The following is a 20,272-nucleotide window of genomic DNA, read 5'->3' as shown; positions in this document are numbered from 1 at the left end:
ATCAAAAGCCTCTGATAGAGTCTGGCACAAAGCTTTGATTTCCAAACTACCCTCCTACGGTTTCTATCCTTCTCTCTGTAACTTCATCTCAAGTTTCCTTTCTGACCGTTCTATTGCTGCTGTGGTAGACGGTCACTGTTCTTCTCCTAAATCTATTAACAGTGGTGTTCCTCAGGGTTCTGTCCTGTCACCCACTCTCTTCTTATTATTCATTAATGATCTTCTAAGTCAAACTTCTTGTCCTATCCACTCCTATGCTGATGATACCACCCTACACTTTTCCACGTCTTTTCATAGACGTCCAACCCTTCAGGAGGTAAACATATCACGCAGGGAAGCCACAGAACGCCTGACTTCTGATCTTTCTAAAATTTCTGATTGGGGCAGAGCAAACTTGGTATTGTTCAATGCCTCAAAAACTCAATTCCTCCATCTATCAACTCGACACAATCTTCCAGACAACTATCCCCTCTTCTTCAATGACACTCAACTGTCCCCCTCTTCTACACTGAACATCCTCGGTTTGTCCTTTACTTATAATCTGAACTGGAAACTTCACATCTCATCTCTAGCTAAAACAGCTTCTATGAAGTTAGGTGTTCTGAGACGTCTCCGCCAGTTTCTCCCACCCCCCCCGCTGCTAACTCTGTACAAGGGCCTTATCCGTCCATGTATGGAGTATGCTTCACATGTCTGGGGGGGTTCCACTCATACTGCTCTTCTAGACAGGGTGGAATCAAAAGCTTTTCGTCTCATCAACTCCTCTCCTCTAACTGACTGTCTTCAGCCCCTCTCTCACCGCCGCAATGTTGCATATCTAGCTGTCTTCTACCGCTATTTTCATGCCAACTGCTCTTCTGATCTTGCTAACTGCATACCTCCCCTCCTTCCGCGGCCTCGCTGCACAAGACTTTCTTCTTTCTCTCACCCCTATTCTGTCCACCTTTCTAACGCAAGAGTTAACCAGTATTCTCAATCATTCATCCCTTTCTCTGGTAAACTCTGGAACTCCTTGCCTGTTTCTGTATTTCCACCTTCCTATGACTTGAATTCCTTCAAGAGGGAGGTTTCAAGACACTTATCCACCAATTTTTGACCACTGCTTTGACCCTTTTAAGGGACTGGCATTTTAGTGGGCATTTTTTTTTATTAGATTTTTGTTGCCCTTGGCCAGTATCCTTGCTACATAAAAAAAAAAAAAAAAAAAAAAAGAATGCTGAAATATGTTATTACATTAAGTAAGAAAGACTCTGTGAACACGATAGTGTGACCAGAATGCAGATGAAGCTCCGCATATTGAAAACACTGAGTCATAGGCAAGTGTTGCTATGGCGAGTGACATAGCAACATGTCACTCGCCGCAACCATCACGGCGGCGTGACACTTGGCGTGGCATATGCTCCGTATGACCAGAGGTCTGCGACGCGTCTGAAAATTAGAACCCCAAGCGCTGGGGGAAGGTCCTTGAAGTTCCTCCGCAGCTTAAACCACCTATTACCTAGTTATTGGTGGCTAGCGGCGCTATAATTAATTTCCGAGGTATATATATATATATATATATATATATATATATATATATATATATATATATATATATATATATATATATATATATATATATATATATATATATATATATATATATATATATATATATATATATATATATATATATATATATATATATATATATATATATATATATATATATATATATATATATATATATGGGGTTGAAAATACTCAGATTAAAAGGCTCTATCTGATGAGAAAGGTAAGAATCGCAGCTTTTTCATGGGCAAGAAAGTAAAATAGTTCCGAAATTATTATTACAATTATTCAAATATGAAGAAAATAGTATTAATATACAATTTTGGTACGAAATCGCCACACGAAATTGCTGCATAGTTACTAAACGATTATTTAAACGAAATTGCCACACCAAATTACTTTGGCAGTAAAACGCCAGCAGCGCCTCGCCAGACCACTGCCAGCTTGAACTCGCTATAACTCGAATTTTTTTCCGGGTCAACGATCTGCTGCACACATCAGTCGATCTAGGACATTTAATTCTGTGTCCATTGTTATGCAGCCGATCTCACTGTAAGACAGCTAAGATTACATAATTATTATAAAGGATAACAAAGAAAAGCAAATAGAAACAGAACCTAAAGTTATCCTTAATGTGTATGTGTGTGTGTGTGTGTGTGTGTGTGTGTGTGTTAGACCTACTTATGATTGCAGCTGTTGCAGTGACCTACAAGTTATTACAAAACATCAGGAAGAGGAGAAAGAGTAACTTCTTTCTATAATAATGAAAAAGTAACTTCACATTGTTTGATGAAGACGTGAACTGCTTCTGATCATGGAATGTTGACATTCTGCCTCATACTGCCTAATTTAAATGTAATTATATTTCGAGCATATTATCCTTTAAAATCTGCAGTTAAATATCCTGATGTGTCGCCGTAACTCCCGTTTTTGTGCCACTAGATTTTTTTATATTAAAAAGATAATAATAATAATAATAATTCCTTGCTATATCAAACCTCAAAAGCTGGAAGTTTTGTGTGCGGCAGATATTTTCACGTTAAGTTGCCGAGTGCTGCACTGAGAGATGTGGATTGTGGCCTGAAGGCCACTTCATGTGCCCATACACACTCAAACAGGACTGGATGCTGGCCTGACGGAGCCGACCTGGCAGCTACAGGTTCGTGAGGCGGCCTCTCCGGCGGTCTGCACATGACGACTCAATATTCCATACACACTCAATTTTGTCTGAACAACCCTGATTTGTTCAGGCGGCCGGACTGAGCGTGTATGGGGCCCTTAAGATCACGATCGATTACTCTACATGCATTTTCTGAATAACTTAATGACACTTACGCACCTTTCACCCATCCACATGTGTAGCCGCTGTACATGTACAACTTATACGTCAGCTAGAGATACGTATATACGTGTGTGTGTGTGTGTGTGTGTGTGTGTGTGTTGCCGTTATATTATTCGTAGAAATTTGATGTTATACATGAGAAGTGTATGGCGCGCCTACGCGCCAGCACAACAGAGTGAGACGGGAGTGTGGGGCCGAGAAGACGCGTTGAACCTGCCCACTCAGCGAATTTTACTCGCCGAAGGGTCGGTTGTTATGACGTGAGTGCTGATAACATACTTACAACATAATGAACATCATATGCTGTAGGGGCCCAGCAGCATCTCCAAAGCCACTTCACGACAGTCACGCCTAGACATCAGACGTGTCTCGGGAGGGCGCAGAGAGTAAATCCCAGTAAATCCTCGAGTGATCATCCCGGGAAATCCCCGAGTGTAATCCCTTGCATGCAACCAAGAGGACGATTGTTTCCCGCACTGTGTATGTATTTATCATAGTATTAGATAATACCTACTTATGTAATTGAGAGGATCTGATGATGTGTTAATATAATTAACGTAACTACTTATTAGTAATTAGATACTTACGTAATTGAGTGTTTAGTGATGTGTTAATATAACTACACTTAGCGTAACATAATGACGTGCATCAGATCACGCGGACGAGAGGGTGTTTGTTCTGGTGGTGTTCATCTGTAGAACCGACTAAACCCGCTAGAGTGTAGGTAACAGTATTGACTCATACATTTTACGTGATGTGTCACGACATTCATGTACTGCAGTACCTGTTTTACCTACTGATATACTTTGTGTTATTCTCGGTACTAATGATATGTTAATACAATACAAAGAGCGAGTACTACACAGCTCGCTTCAGTCACCTCTAGTACAATATATTAATAAAGCGTCGTACGGCGCTTACAACAGGTAAGCCTTTTACACCTCTGGCCTACACAGTCCTAAATAATCAACCACCACTCTCGTATACATACCACACTACTTCACACTTCTATCTCACTCGCTTTCTTGTTCCACAACGCCACACGACCCCAACACTCACGCATCTGCTCCAGCATATTCGGCCTTGCCTTTCAGCCAACGAAGCAGAAAACGCCACGATATCAGTAGAAACACCAATAGAAATTCTCCTTTACGATCCACGACGAAGATTGCGCGTTAGGCTCGGGGAGAGAGGAGGGAACTACGAAGAGAGAGTAAACACAAATCGGCATAAGAAGGAGGAATGAAAAGAAGAGGTAAATAGAAGAATAATGATGATACTTGTTACTTCAATTGATAACCCTACATGACTTCACGGAACCAAAAATAAGGTCCCAGAAACGAAAATGGTTTGAACAACTCGACCAGTCAGTGGGGATCTTTGAAGGTGAGACTGATTCAACACTGAGCCATTATATTAAGCTCGAGGATAATTCATATCAGTTTGAGGATTATGAGAGAGGAAAAACAAGAAAAGAATGCATGCCGTGTACAAGAACTACCATATACATTCGTGCACTACTTTCACTCTTAATTCCTCGTCTGATATTCAGGTGATGTTATTCCCGAAACGTGTGCTTACTATTACTATCCTTTCCTTGAATCATCCTTTCGAGAAATAAGCTCAGGGCAATCGAACCACCTAATCCTTCCTACTCTCGTTCATCGCATCCTGATCACAGACTATGTGTCACACTTACGTACACCTCTCTGTCTTGGACACGCCAGTCTCCAGCAGAATTTAGCGAGTCTTGATGCAACACCTGTCCATTCTCACTTTAACCCCCAAGTAACACTGGCTAGTATTCTGAAATGCTTTGGTATCTTATCTCATCCCGACTATTTTGAAGGCCGAAGAGATGATTTACCAGGTTCTCAAAATCTTGTTAATATGTCACTAAAACCATTAAAACACCCTCAGAAACCTGTGCATCGTCAACTAGAGCCTTTTGAAGGAAGTCGAGGTACGATGCAGAAGTGTTTCAGAATATGGGTCCTCTTGTCTCCTCACAGCCTACAAGGAGCAAACAGTCTCACGAGGTTCTGGATTGCTGAAGTGCTTTTTTTTTTTTTTCTTTTCTTTCTACACGATAAGGCTCTTCGTGAAATGGGTTGTTTGGTAATACTCGTCACCAAGCGTTGCCGCCCTCCACCCTGATGCATCTCGCCTGACGGTGCTCGATAATAACATCACTTCCTTTCTACAACTAAATCATCATTCCTGCAACAAACGTCAAAATTTTTTTTTTTTCATTTCTTTCGTAATTATTTAATCTCTCTCTCTCTCTCTCTCTCTCTCTCTCTCTCTCTCTCTCTCTCTCTCTCTCTCTCTCTCTCTCTCAGCAAGTGGCTCGATAAACCACTTCCGCAGTGCAGCGAATCATGAGGTCATGCACCCCAAATGTGTCAAAAGAAGTCTCTACACAGTGTATTGTCACGATCGCTTACTTATTTACGATCGTACGATCCCGGTTATCTTTCCAAGAAAGTGGACGTTACACTGATCCCGGAAAGTTTTAAAGATCTGGATTTTTAAAGGCTTCGAATGCCTACCCGACCTATCCGAAATCGCCAGAATTACACCCTCTCACTCTACCTTGACACAGCACACCTGGAATCACCTCTAATACCAGATTAATGTTGGGGGAGTAGAAAACACGATTATTCTATGTTACAAGCACATATATTAATACTAATAATAATTCACAAACATGAGGTAGTACACGTTACTACATGACGTTCTCGTCACTTCACACAACACCAGAACCCGTTTACACCTCCACCAGTCACAGAAATATTCCCCTCAACCGCAGGAATTTACTCAGACGCCATTATCGCGTCCCCAGACAATAATTCCCGTATTTCACCTCCTCAAGCCTCACAGGAGATCACCATCATCACCAAGAATTACCCATAACACCATAACATTATCCCCAAAATCACCAACACACCACAACACCAGCTTCCAAGGTCAACACCACAACCTCCACTCACAAAATGGCTGCCAGTTTGACCTATGACCCCTTCGAACAGCGTCACCGGCACAACTCAACAACCGACTTTCAGCGGACAAGAAATCTTTGTACCACAAAAGACTCACTAACCTGATCCTGGATATCAAGGTTATACCGCTACACCACTAATACCTCCACACACCACTCCATCACCAATCCACCAAGATTCTTCCCTGAGAAACGCCTTCCCTCCTCTCTACCTCACGACCTTAGGCGCTCTGCCTTCCCCTCCTTGCAATGTGTTGTTGCCCACTCAAGCTCCCCTCGTTTCAACTTATTTTCACCTCAATTATACTTCCTCCCTTATACATACAAAGATATAGAGAACTTAAATTATGAAGAGAATAATACTACATGATATAAAATGGGTAAATAAGCCTTACACTAACCAATAATAAGGATAATGCCCGAATGGCAGGTAACCGGAACACGGGGGACACTAAGAAAACGTGATCCCATTCAAGGTAAACTCGGCCAATAACATGACAGTATAAGGCCAATTTACTCATGTGAAAGCTGAGAACAACATACTAGCGTGAGGGTGAAATAATAGATATTGTGTTTTGTTCGTGAATTCAGTGAACGAACCAGTCATTTATTTATTAATTTTGTGTGTGCAGAAATATATGTTATTCATATTCAATTGCAACCAAACATTTGCTTATTAATTTTACGCGGCATAGATATTTGTTAATCATTCTCTCTCTCTATCTCTCTCTCTCTCTCTCTCTCTCTCTCTCTCTCTCTCTCTCTCTCTCTCTCTCACATGACGGTTTGCTCTTAGTAACCGACAACGCCTCTCTCTCTCTCTCTCTCTCTCTCTCTCTCTCTCTCTCTCTCTCTCTCTCTCTCTCTCTCTCTCTCTCTCTCTCTCTCTCTCTCTCTCTCTCTCACATGATGGTTTGCTCTTAGTAACCGACAACGCCTCTCTCTCTCTCTCTCTCTCTCTCTCTCTCTCTCTCTCTCTGCTACTCCATAAAATTTTAAAGATTCAGATTTACCCCGTTTGGAATCATTTTTCCCTGCTCCCTGACCAGTTGCATAGCGGCAGACACCCTAGCCAGCGTGATGCAGGACTTCGTGTGGCGTGTTTATTTGGAGTTAGCCCTTGCTATTAGGACGCTCATGGTGCGGGTGGTCGTCCTCTGCTTATCCATCCGTGTCAAGTTACATAACACTTCTCACAGCACACATACACACACACACACTGGTGGTAGTAGTAGTAGTAGTAGTAGTAGTAGTAGTAGTAGTAGTAGTAGCAGCACTACTAAATATACTACTATAACCATTAAATATAAAATCCAGAAAGCGTAGAAATAACCCGGAGAGAGCAACAAAAGCTGCTCCTTAATTACGAAAACACACACACACACACACACACACACACACACACACATACTAAATAAACAGGCTACATCTTACTGAATACACAATGCAACACTATTTGCATGCTGATCGCTATGTACTTCGTACCAAGATGAACAACTGTGTCCTGTCCTGTGTGTGATAGTTTAGAGATGTATGTAGATCACACCTCCTTTGTACCTTTTAGCATATATACTCCACCCACGAACTAAAGCGGCACTGTCTTTTTTTGCCAGTGAACATCGTGGAGGTTAGTCAGCTGATAGCCTCACTGAGGTCGCAGTTGCCAGCCACCACATAGGGACCAGACCACAGAGCAGTCAGTCACCGCGCTGGCCTGAGTAATTGCGCATCGTTGTGTAAGCCGTGCAACGCACTTCTAGCTCCCCAAACCCTCTTAATATCATGGCCAGGTAAGATAACGGGTCCGTGTTGCTGGAAAATACTTGTCTGGTGAGGTAACCGGATGCATGTTTCTTTGGAGATATTACTGTATCACGTAAGTCGCACTTTGATGGATGAACTTTTCCTTTCTCTTCCTGTACCTAGTATATTGACTGAATGTATCACTACAGTCACTTTTTTCTTCTTATTTAGTCTAATTAGATTCATTGCCACTAAATAATTTTCTAAGATGTTGTGACAATAATGACATGTATATTAATGAATCATGGAATAGTACGTAGTTACCAGCAAAAGAAAAAAAAAAAAAAGAAGAAAAATAGTTCCACCTCCCAAAGAGACATAGATAATAATTCTTCATAAACTTTTCGTGTCACGTACCGTCTACAGTCTACCCTAAGGCAGCCAAGCCCTCACTGCCACCATAACTCAGCAGTGTCACCAGGATCACTAAGTTCCACCCTCACCACGTCTCAATCCTTCATGTATTTGTGTGTGTGTGTGTGTGTGTGTGTGTGTGTGTGTGAGGTAGAGGAAAAGTGATAAGTTAGTATACCATTTCCTGCCTCTGTTTTACTGATATCGTGCCTGGTTTTAAATTCTTGAATCGACTCGGCTATTGTATTCAAACTGGTGTGTTGGGGGGAGGATGTTTATCAAGGAAGAGAGAGAGAGAGAGAGAGAGAGAGAGAGAGAGAGAGAGAGAGAGAGAGAGAGAGAGAGAGAGAGAGAGAGAGAGTGTGTGTGTGTGTGTGTGTGTGTGTGTGTGTGTGTTGATTATCAAGGAAAATTTCTGTTTGATAAGATAATGCAGTGGAGACCTACGTATAAAATACCAGAGACCGGCGCTGTATTCCTCTACACTGCAAGCTGTCTCATCCTAAGCTGTTGCTGTCCCTAGGCTCGCAAAACTTACACACCTATTCACTTTTTATCTCATTCTCAAGGCCAAACTTAGCAGACTAAAAAATAAATGAATAAATAAATAAATAAATAAATAAATAAAGTTAAATAAATTAATACATAAATAAATGTCTAAAAATAAACAGTAGACTAATATGACACACGTTATTCTATGAGTGTTAAAACAAAAGTGTTTCTGGCTTCATTTATATTCTGGAATTTATATTGTAGAAAGAAAAGGAATAAATGTATAATGTAAAGACAAATAAAATCTATATATTGGTATTGACAACTCTCGAGGTCAGTGTTCCTTGAAATACATAAAAAGAATATAACAAGATAAGTGATAGTGATAGTAACGAGAGTGATAGACAGTACTTACCTATATCACTCAACACACCCGGTACTTCACTCCGCAAGGTCACCAACACCATGGCTGAGAGATTTTTACTGGCTGGGAATTTTTGGACTGCTAGCATGTTATAAGTACAGTTTATCATCCCTCTGCGCTGAATGATGTTGCTTATGTTTCCAAAAATTGCTCATGGTAATAGATGAAAGTGTCAGTGGACCCGCAGAGATACTGTTCTCTCGGAAAAAAAATAAATAAATAAATAAATAAAAGAATAAAATAAAATAAAAATAAAATTTCAGCAAGTGTTATACATTTTAGATGACTCGTGTCTGTGCGTGTGCTTGTGTGTGTGTGTGTGTGTGTGTGTGTGTGTGTGTGTGTGTGTGTGTGTGTGTGTGTGTGTGTGTGTGTGTGTGTGTGGAGATAACCTTAATTCATTTAACCGTAAGAAAACACTTTTATTTCTTACACCAACAGACGCCAGGGTTACCTAACTCTAGCCAAGCATGCGACATTCTCATGAGGAATTCGCACACCCTAAGACACTATTAAATGTATTATATATACATATATATGTATTATATATATATATATATATATATATATATATATATATATATATATATATATATATATATATATATATATTAGTAAGGTTTCCCGCATACCTAAGTTATAGCCGCGACTGAATATTACATAAGCGATTACACCAATATGATTCTCTCTCTCTCTCTCTCTCTCTCTCTCTCTCTCTCTCTCCAACCATCTTATTGCTTTAATTCTCTGCCTATCTAAAGTTTTTTAATCTATCCTCAACAGGAAAATATGATTCTCTCTCTCTCTCTCTCTCTCTCTCTCTCTCTCTCTCTCTCTCTCTCTCTCTCTCTCTCTCTCTCTCTCTCTCCAACCATCTTATTGCTTTAATTCCCTGCCTATCTAAAGTTTTTTTTAATCTATCCTCAACAGGAAAATTCTTAAACATCTATCACTTCACAACCTTCTATCTGATCGCCAGTATGGGTTCCATCAAGGCCGCTCTACTGGTGATCTTCTGGCTTTCCTTACTGAGTCTTGGTCATCCTCTTTTTGAGATTTTGGTGAGAGAACTGACTGCTCTTCTGATCTTGCTAACTGCATGCCTCCTCTCCTTCTGCGGCCTCGCTGCACAAGACTTTCTTCTTTGCAGTTGCCTTGGATATATCAAAAGCTTTTGATAGAGTCTGGCACAAAGTTTTGATTTCCAAACTACCCTCCTACAGCTTCTATCCTTCTCTCTGTAACTTCATCTCAAGTTTCCTTTCTAACTGTTCTGTTGCTGCTGTGGTAGATGATTACTATTCTTCTCCTAAATCTATTAACAGTGGTGTTCCTCAGGATTCTGTCCTGTCACCCACTCTCTTCTTATTATTTATCAACCTTCTAAACCAACCTTCTTGTCCTATCCACTACGCTGATGATACCACCCTGCGCTTTTCCACGTCTTTTCATAGACGTCCAACCCTTCAGAAAGTAAACATTTCACGCAGGGACGCCACAGAACGCCTGACTTCTGATCTAAAATTTCTGATTGGGGCAGAACAAACTTGCCTCAAAAACTCAATTCCTCCATCTATCAACTCGACACAACCTTCCTGACAACTATCCCCTCTTCTTCAGTGACACTCAACTGTCCCCCTCTTCTACACTGAACATCCTCGGTCTGTCCTTTACTTATAATCCGAACTGGAAACGTCACATCTCATCTCTAGCTAAAACAGTTTTCTATGAAGTTAAACGTTCTGAGACGTCTCCGCCAGTTTTTCTCATCCCCCCAGCTGCTGGCTCTGTACAAGGGCCTTATCCGTCCATGCATGGAGTATGCTTCACATGTCTGGGAGGGTTCCACTCAAACCGCTCTTCTAGACAGGGTGGAATCAAAAGCTTTTCGTCTCATCAACTCCTCCTCTCTAACTGACTGTCTTCAGCCTCTCTCTCATTACCGCAGTGTTGCATCTCTAGCTGTCTTCTACCGCTATTTTCATGCTAACTGCTCTTTTGATCTTGCTAACTGCATGCTTCCCCTCCTCCCGCGGCCTCGCTGCACAAAACTTTCTTCTTTCTTTCACCCCTATTCTGTCCACCTCTCTAATGCAAGACTTAACCAGCATTCTCAATCATTCCTCCCTTTCTCTGGTAAACTCTGAAACTCACTGCCTGCTTCTGTATTTCCACCTTCCTATGACTTGAATTCCTTCAAGAGGGAGGTTTCAAAACACTTATCCTTCAATTTTTTACTTTTTTTTTATTGGATTTTTTTATTGGATTTTTATTGCTGTGGTATATTACAGTATCTTGTAACAAGAGAAACCATATTAAAAAGCATGTAATTTCCCAATAAGCATTACACGACAACATTATTGTGGCGATTAAAATTACTCCTGTAAAATGTTACGTGGCATCATCAAAGCGAGGGAGGAGGGAGGAGCGAGTCAGAGCGACCTTGAAAACAGCTGAGTGATGATGCCCCATAGCATTTTACAGGAGCACTTTAATCACCGCAATAATGCTTTCGTGTAATGCTTATCGGTAAATCACATGCTTTTTAAAACCATTTGTCTTATTATAAGATACTGTAATATTCCACAGCCTGCAAAAAAATAAGATTAAACAATTCGTAATTTGAGCAAGTGGGACCTCCGAGGCTGCGAAAATACAAGCATCTGTCCATCACCTCACAGCTACACACATACGAGTAGTACGCCTGTGAGTCCCATAAATTTTCAACTCCTCTGACCAGTAAACAAAGCCTTAAAATGCATGTGTATAGAACATTTTCTACTTAGAATTATACGTTCTTTCACCTCTTTCAGTATTTGCAGAAACTCGCATTACACCTTGTGTGTGTGTGTGTGTGTGTGTGTGTGTGTGTATATATATATATATATATATATATATATATATATATATATATATATATATATATATATATATATATATATATATATATATATATATATAGTTATAAAGAATACAGTTCTGTACAAACGCCCCAGCATTTCCTGGAAGCCTGTGGAAGGGCCGCTCGGAGAGGAGCTGAGGAAGACCCTGTCAGCGAGCTACGGGGACTTCGTGGAGGTCCATCCAGGCCACTTGGTGCTCTCCATCTACCACAAAGATTGGTACCAGCGCCAATTGGATTTCCCCATCAAGAAAGATGACGTGTGGGTGATCACTTATCCCAAGTCAGGTGAGTAGTTCTCTCTCTCTCTCTCTCTCTCTCTCTCTCTCTCTCTCTCTCTCTCTCTCTCTCTCTCTCGTTTGCTCTTTACAAATTTTCAATATACGAACGATCTTTTTACCTTTAACTTCTACGGTTTTTCTCTGATAACATTGAAAGGATTGTAAAAAAAAAAATGTATGGCTATAGTAAAACTACAGAACTAATTAAGACTATAACACATAAGTAATAGTGTCTAAAATGTTGTAGGTGGATATAGGAAAATATTTGCCAGCAGCGAAAGTGTTAAGCAACGTTCATAATTCAGGTAGGCGAGCACACACACACACACACACACACACACACACACACACACACACACACACACACACACACACACACACACACACACACACACACACACACACACACACACACACACACACACACTTTATCTGCCTTCCCCCACGAACATAACGCATCTTAAAAGTTTAATCACAAGCTATTTTAGTCCTGAGAGATAATAATGATCAAAATACTGATGATAATGATAATAATTAAAAGGAATTAGTATAACACAGAAACTGATCGGTACAAGACTTTGGTAACACAATTTTTTTTTATTTTAGATTTTATTTATTACTTTATATTAATTTAATTTATTGATTTATTTTTATTCTACTTTTATTTCTTTTATTTTCTATTTTGTCTTATTTTTATTTATTTGTTGATTATATATATATATATATATATATATATATATATATATATATATATATATATATATATATATATATATATATATATATATATATATATATATATATATATATATATATATATATATATATATATATATATATATATATATATATATATATATATATTCCTGAATGCTGTTCAAAATCCGAAATGTTCAAAAACCAAAATTATTTCCTCATAGGAATCAATGTTAAATAGATTCATCCGTTCCCAGACACCAGTCTACCTGTCTTACTGGCTTATGACAGACTCACCCACAGTCAAGATGGCTGCTTCGCAACATCTCCAGCTCATAATTATTTATCCAGAAAGGATGTATTGAATGAACTTAGTGACACAGAACTCATCAGAAGATATTGTTTAGATCGTGCAGGTACTCTCTTTATCATCGATTTAGTGAGGAAGCCTTACGGAGGGACACAGAGAGGACCAACCCACTTACCGCTAAAATGAAGTTGCTGCTGGGAAAAACTAATGAAAAGAAAAAATGCAGTTGTGCAGTAGTGATGGTGTTGGGGGTCATTGAGAGAACCACAGGTGGCTCGGGATAACTCCTGAACGCCGAAAACAGTTTGTTTACATCGAAGCTTTTTAACGGGATCACATGTACCTTAGTTCAAAGATTGAATTACTATCATACACTCTGTGTCTCTCCTACAGATATATAAAAACGAAGTAAACATTTATAGAAACTATAAATCAATAATAAACGGCAGCTTTTGTTATGTATTTTAATATTTGAAATCAAGTAATTTTGTTCTGGAGCCTAATAATGGTACGGCAACTGAAGCAATAACGAATTCAAAATTTTGTTCGAAAAAAAAAAAAATAATAAATAAATATATATATATATATATATATATATATATATATATATATATATATATATATATATATATATATATATATATATATATATACATACACCAGAGAGCTGTTTTCCAAAAAAATACCTACTGATGTTGGAAATATTGCAGCAAGATGTGATGTGTGTGCCCAGAAATGTTGATAATGCACAACAGATATTTTATTTATTTTTTTTAAATTAATTAATTAATTAATTTATTTATTTATTTATTTTTTGCACTACCATTGTCAATCCTCCTACACATGTAAAAATAAATAAATAAATAAATAAAGTAATATACACACACTCAGACACGCACACACACGCACATACATGTATATACCAAAGCTGTCTCCTCAAAAAAGGAGACAGACAGGACGAGGCACATAACTTTCACATTCTCAGTCATTCACACCACTCTCTTGGCCTCTTGGCCCCTAACAAAGAAGAGGAACTATTCTTTCCCTCACTTTACAGGGATCGGCCACACAGCTTGGCCTGGAACAAGACTCCTTCATATCAAGTACTCTCCCTTACGACACTCAATAATAATAAATAAATAAATGAAATATAATAAATAGAATATGTGGTGTGCCTACAGGGACTACATGGATGCAAGAGGTGACATGGTGTGTGGTGATGGGCATCGACCACCCGCAGATCTCCCTCCCCCTCATGATGAGGTTCCCCTTCTTTGAGTAAGCTGACCACTTTTTTCATGTTTGGGAATAGATCAATAATATATCTGCTTTTTTTTTTTCTTTCTTTCTTTCTTTCCTAAAGTCAGTACATTTTGAGTTACAATTACTAATGTTTGAATAATTAAATAGTAGATACTATGATAATTTAATTTAACTATTTGATTTACTGGATATATTTACTATGGAGCTTATTTTTTGTTATACTCGTATAGTACTTCACAAGTATCCCTAAAGACAATGCACAACAATGTATGGAATTCCTTGCCATACTATGATACAGGCACATGTATAACAGTGTACATACACATTACTAGTACATAGACACCTATTTCAACTAAGTATCCTAGCTTTTCTGAGTTCAGTTTTCTCAGTTCAACCTTTAATACTTTAGGTGGGATTCCATGATACCCCCTGACTTTATGGACAAAAAACTTTGTGCTGATGACCCTTGCCTGCCAGGAAACACATGGAAAATTATGGCCAACATGTCCTCCCCACGAACCATCAAGAGCCACCTGCAAGTGCCTCTGCTGCCCAAGCAAATGTGGGAGGTCAAGCCAAAGGTTTGCCTAAATTATCTCCATTGTCTTCATTAGTCATTGCCATCACACCTAATGTGTTACTTCACCCAAAATTAGGCATATGTATTGCTTCTCATAATGTAACAACAACAATAACAACAACAACAACAAAAGGAATAATAATTATAGTAATAATAAGACATTTATACAAATCAGGGATAGAGTTTAAGAGAGAGAGAGACAAATGTATTATGAGGCAAGTTTATTCCCAACTAGTTTCATTCTTGGCTTCTTCAGGGGTAATTAAAGAACCTCCCCTGAAGAAGTTAAGAGCAAAAGTAATCAGGAATAAACTCGTTCCATAACACATTTGTCTCTCTTTCTTGAACCCCATCCCTAATAATAATGATGATGATGGAGGAGCTACAGGTAAGGATGACATTGTGGCTATGTGATGTCACACAGTGCCAGATCTGAAGGGTTGAACCTGCAAGGAAGTTTTATCATCTTGCCTTGACTTGTTATGACAGTCTGAGTGAATCATTGAAATTCTGGGGATGTTTTAATGATTCTAACAATATTTTAAGGATTCTGCATCAGTGGGACCAATTCTTAGGAGAACACAATGGATTATCTGTATAGTATTTCAAAGCAGTCCTGATGAGTGGATAATGCAGTTCAGGATACAGACCATAGACTCACATAGCTTGTGTCATGCCATAACTTTTCAAAAATAAGTAATGACCTTAATATGAAGGTCCCACAATCCTGCTTACCAGTGGTACACCTTTAAATGCAGGTTAGAACAAACAATACTTTGAAAAATCAAGCTCTAAAACAACTTTCATTTTAGCATACCTTACTGCACATTGCATTTGACTTGTGGCTGTAATTTGTGCCTCACTCACACAGATAATCTATGTATGCCGTGATCCCAGGGACGTGTGTATCTCTTACTATTTCCACTCCGTCAAGCTAGATGGCTACAAAAAAGAGCTTTCAGACTTTGTAGAGCTCTTTTTGGCTGACATGGGTAAGTAACCAATTATGTGTATGGGGGAGGCTAGATTAAAATTGATAATTCCAGTATGTAATGTAAGTTTTAGTCACATACAAAGTCCACTGAACTAGGCAATTTGTCAACTCTTAAAAGAAATGATCATCCTCTGCTATCTGATGATGTCATTGTGAAAAGAATTGAGGCATTTAGTATCACTTGCAAATCTCCACTTTGGCATTTCTAGTCCTTGCTTTTTACTTCTTGCATACAATGTACAACTCTATTCATAAATCAACTGAGCAGCCAAGATGCAAATTCATATTCTTATTACACATCCCACTTTTTATAAAAATTCATCCATTCCCTTCCTTTTTACTCTGCACTTGCATCTTCCTTGAAAGTAAGTCGCTATTCCTGCAAATCTATCAAATCCCACATTGGTTTCTAATGTATCCTCTCATGTCTTCTTTAGAACTACTGAATGCAATATCCCCTTTCATCCCATTTGACAGCATTTGCTCAATTACTTTAAACTAGTTGATAACATTTACTAACTTTTCTTTGATCTAAATCCTGGCTGTTCCTAATCAACCCTTTTCTTTGTGTACTTATGTTATCTTTCAAGTAAGACAATACCATCTTGCTAAATATGTTTGACAAATATACTTGTCTCTTTTCTTGTTAAACTTTCAATTATTACCTGTGGTTTCTCCATGATCCATTTAATCTCTATTCACTTTCCCTTTATTGCCTTTGTAATGGGTTACACAGGATGCAATCTAATGAGTCAATAATTTGTATACTTAATCATCTCTAACACAGATATTGAAAATTCCCCCAAACAATTTTCTCTTTACTCCACAGTGCCCTTTGCACCCTTCTGGTCACATATTCTGGACTTCTGGAGGAGAAGAGATCAAGAAAACATATTGTTTGTGAGGTTTGAAGATATGAAGGAGGTAAGCAATCTAGTTTGTCTTTTGACAATACATATTAATTACACTTCCAAGAGATCTTAATATATTTTGTTAATAGTTTACAATATTTGATTAATAAATTATATGCAGGCTAGATATGACAGTAATAATATTGAAGAAAATCATCCAAAATAAATTAGTTTTAAATTAAAACACAGAACAGTGTAGTGAAGTGACTAGGCTTACAATCCCCCCAAAACTATCTAATGACCTGATGAGTCTTATGGTCCTGCTATTTAAGATGCTGCCCTTCTGTTCTCATCAGGAGTTCAATCCCTTGATTACTTCCTTTCATAAGTAAAGATTTAATGTGCCTTTCTGTGAAAAGCCCACTGGGATTATTACATTGCAGGCAGCTGTACAGTAAAGGTAAAAAAAAAAAAATATATATATATATATATATATATATATATATATATATATATATATATATATATATATATATATATATATATATATATATATATATATATATATATATATATATATATATATATATATATATAAAGAAAATGCAGTATAATGTGTTCATGGTGTAGGATGAACTAAAAACACCAGAAATGACCTTAGGGAGGGGGGAAGCTGTTTAGTGACTGGAGGTAAAAGGGGCTCCCAGGATACAATGACCAGCTGTTAGGAAACATAATTTTTAACTTTCTTTTTCTTTATGGTTAGGATTTGCCAAGTGTGGTGCAGAAGGTGGCAGATTTCTTGGGCAAGCAGCTGAGTGCAGAGGAAGTGATGAAGATTGCTGACCATTGTTCATTTGGAAGCATGAGTAAAAATAAAGCAGTCAACAATGAGAGTATTGCTGCTCCAGAAAGTGAAAAAGCTAAAGGACTAAAGTTCATGAGGAAAGGAAAGGTAACAGCATTATATTACTGTTCTAAACTGTAGCTTCATGAAGTTACATGTACATGTATTTACATGTAGAAAAGTTAAATGGTGATGATAATGGTGATGATATTGATGATGAATGTGATACATTAGGAACTGGCATGTGAAATTAGATTATTTCAGAAAACTGTTCCAAATACTACAGTGATATAACAGACATATGATCAAGTATTGACATTTTATGCTAACAAAATTTTCAGGAGGGTGTGGTGTTTTTTGGCTTGTAATAAATAAATTTTAGGAAAAGGACAGAGCTAATAACAAAGTTGATCACTGACATAGATCAGATGAAAATAGGGAGTTCTTTACCCAGTCAGCATGTAACAGTTATAGTACTAGTTCCTCACCAGCATGTAACAATTATAGTACTATTTCCTCACCAGCATGTAACAATTATGGTACTAGTTCCTCACCAGCATGTAACAATTATAGTACTAGTTCCTCACCTGCCACACTTTACATTTCAGGTGGGTGACTGGAAGAACCACTTGACTGACACCCAGATCAAGGCCTTCAAGGAGTGGACATTCAAGCACCTGGAAGGATCAGACTTCCCTTACTACCAGGACTATGAGTGAACCCAACTTATTGCTGGAGCTGCTACCCATCTATGATCAAGCTGAAAGTTATCACTAATTAAAAAAACATGGAAGTGTTGCATTGCCAATTGATAAAAGAGAAAATTAAGTGCTATAACATGCCAGAATAATTGCTGTCTGAACCCTAATGCAGGCTTCTTTCCAGCAACAGCCATCAAGGAGGGTATTTACTTAGTCCATATACTGACTAAAGCCACGGTTGTGAAGTCAACTTTAGGGATTTGAGAATGCTCAATGAATGCTCAAATAAATATTTTATTGATTATTTAACATGTAGGAATGAAGTTCTTAGCTCACTTGAATGGACTAGAACATTACAAAAAAACTGATAATAAATAAGAATAAAAGTGTACATCAACTTTAATTACATCAACATTGTTTCCACAAACTATGCTGAGTGAGTGCACAGGTCTGAGTTTATTTGAGGCAATGAGTTTGTTAAGTTATAATAGCCAGCCATTTATTTAGTAATTCCAAGTGGTCATTTATGAAATGCTCAAAGAAAGGTGAGATACAGATGAGTGTCAAGACCACACACAGTCATAGCCTGTGCTCCCACCTTCACTTTTTTAGGAACATGGAAACAAATAAGAGGTTTTATGTTGTCAGCTTCTGAGAGAAATCATCAGCATCTCAGAATCCAACAGTACCCATCAGCTGCTCACAGAAGACCCAAGATAAGCTGTTACAAATCTTGTTATATCCAGTGAAAACAGGATAGCACAGTACAGCCAATATAACATTCAGTAATGGAAACATCAATGAAAGGTGGAGGTCTGAGGCTGAAGTAACCTCAAGTTGAGTGACCTGTAAGTAATGTCTTAATGAGATATGCATCACATTTTTCCTTCAACCAGAAACAAGTATCACATACCCGTGTGCTACGTGAATGTAATGAAAACAATAACATGAAAAATATTCTCCTGTACACCCTGGGACAGCCTAATTGTTCGAGCAATAATTTTCCAAGTGTTTAAACAAAATGCCTTTCTTTAACCAATGAAAAATATCTTCTATAGGGGAAAAAAGCCTCACAGTATGTCATTGTCATGAACACTTGTCAGCCCTCAAATGTTGCAATCAATCTCTATGCCATCTTCTACAACCTGACAAGTCACATCATATAAAATAAGTGTGAGTGTGAGTGTAGTTGTCAAGGTGAGGAACACAGTGGAGTGTTTCCATATGACTGTGCTCCTCACTGATATAACAGTACTCTGAACAGATACACATTGTGCATATCTTCATGTAATCTATATGAAATGCGTACATACTGATGATCACCGAGGACAAGACTATGACAAGGTTGTGACTATTAGCTCTGTCATGATGCTGTTGTGACACATTTATAGGTCTGCCTTCACGCATGCAGCGCCTACATAGTTTTATCGTGACGCATTCTCAGGTCCAGCACGACGCAGTATTCTGAACTGTCAAGCAACTGTCAGGATTATTAGCTATGTCATGACACACTAATAAGTTTGTCTTGACACATACATGAGAGACAGCTCTGTCAGAATTATTAGCTACGTCGTGACACACTGTTAAGTTTGTTGTGACGCAATCATGACAGTCACAGCTCGGTCGTGATGCTGTTGTAACGGTTTATTCATCATGGTTACGTCACAACGGACCTGTGACTGTCACGACAACGTCATGACAGCATCACAAGAGCACATTGATGGACTGATTAGTCATTGAGCTCCACGACTTTTGAAGCATGCACAAAGATTCGAGACAGCTCCATAAGTCTATGACAAGTGTTAAGACTCATTATGATTGACCATGAAACTGCGTCACAACAGAGCTATGACCGCTATTTTTTTATGCTATCATGACGA

At 38.4% G+C, this 20,272-nt stretch overlaps 1 protein-coding gene across 1 annotated transcript; it reads left to right on the top strand.

The window, feature by feature from the left end:
• Positions 1–3,225: 3,225 nt before the first annotated feature.
• On the top strand, positions 3,226–19,414 carry LOC135100261 (luciferin sulfotransferase-like). Its single transcript, XM_064003136.1, has 9 exons — positions 3,226–3,373; positions 7,508–7,684; positions 11,964–12,157; positions 14,338–14,434; positions 14,829–15,000; positions 15,871–15,991; positions 16,823–16,917; positions 17,611–17,799; positions 18,300–19,414. Exons 2-9 carry the CDS (start codon positions 7,677–7,679, stop codon positions 18,408–18,410), a joined length of 987 nt encoding a protein of 328 aa, XP_063859206.1. The 5' UTR covers positions 3,226–3,373; positions 7,508–7,676; the 3' UTR covers positions 18,411–19,414.
• The last annotated feature ends 858 nt before the right edge of the window (positions 19,415–20,272 follow it).

This window comes from Scylla paramamosain, chromosome 1 (genome assembly GCF_035594125.1).
Source record: "Scylla paramamosain isolate STU-SP2022 chromosome 1, ASM3559412v1, whole genome shotgun sequence".
Lineage (NCBI taxonomy): Eukaryota > Metazoa > Arthropoda > Malacostraca > Decapoda > Portunidae > Scylla > Scylla paramamosain.
Note: the sequence above shows the minus strand (reverse complement) of the source record. Positions and strands in the feature narration are given on the sequence as shown.

Bases quoted from the DNA above. Each gene is read 5' to 3' on its own strand.
- LOC135100261 (XM_064003136.1), top strand. The intron at 12,158-14,337 runs GTGAGTAGTTCT...GTGTGCCTACAG, and splicing joins GATCACTTATCCCAAGTCAG to GGACTACATGGATGCAAGAG. The intron at 16,918-17,610 runs GTAAGCAATCTA...CTTTATGGTTAG, and splicing joins GGTTTGAAGATATGAAGGAG to GATTTGCCAAGTGTGGTGCA.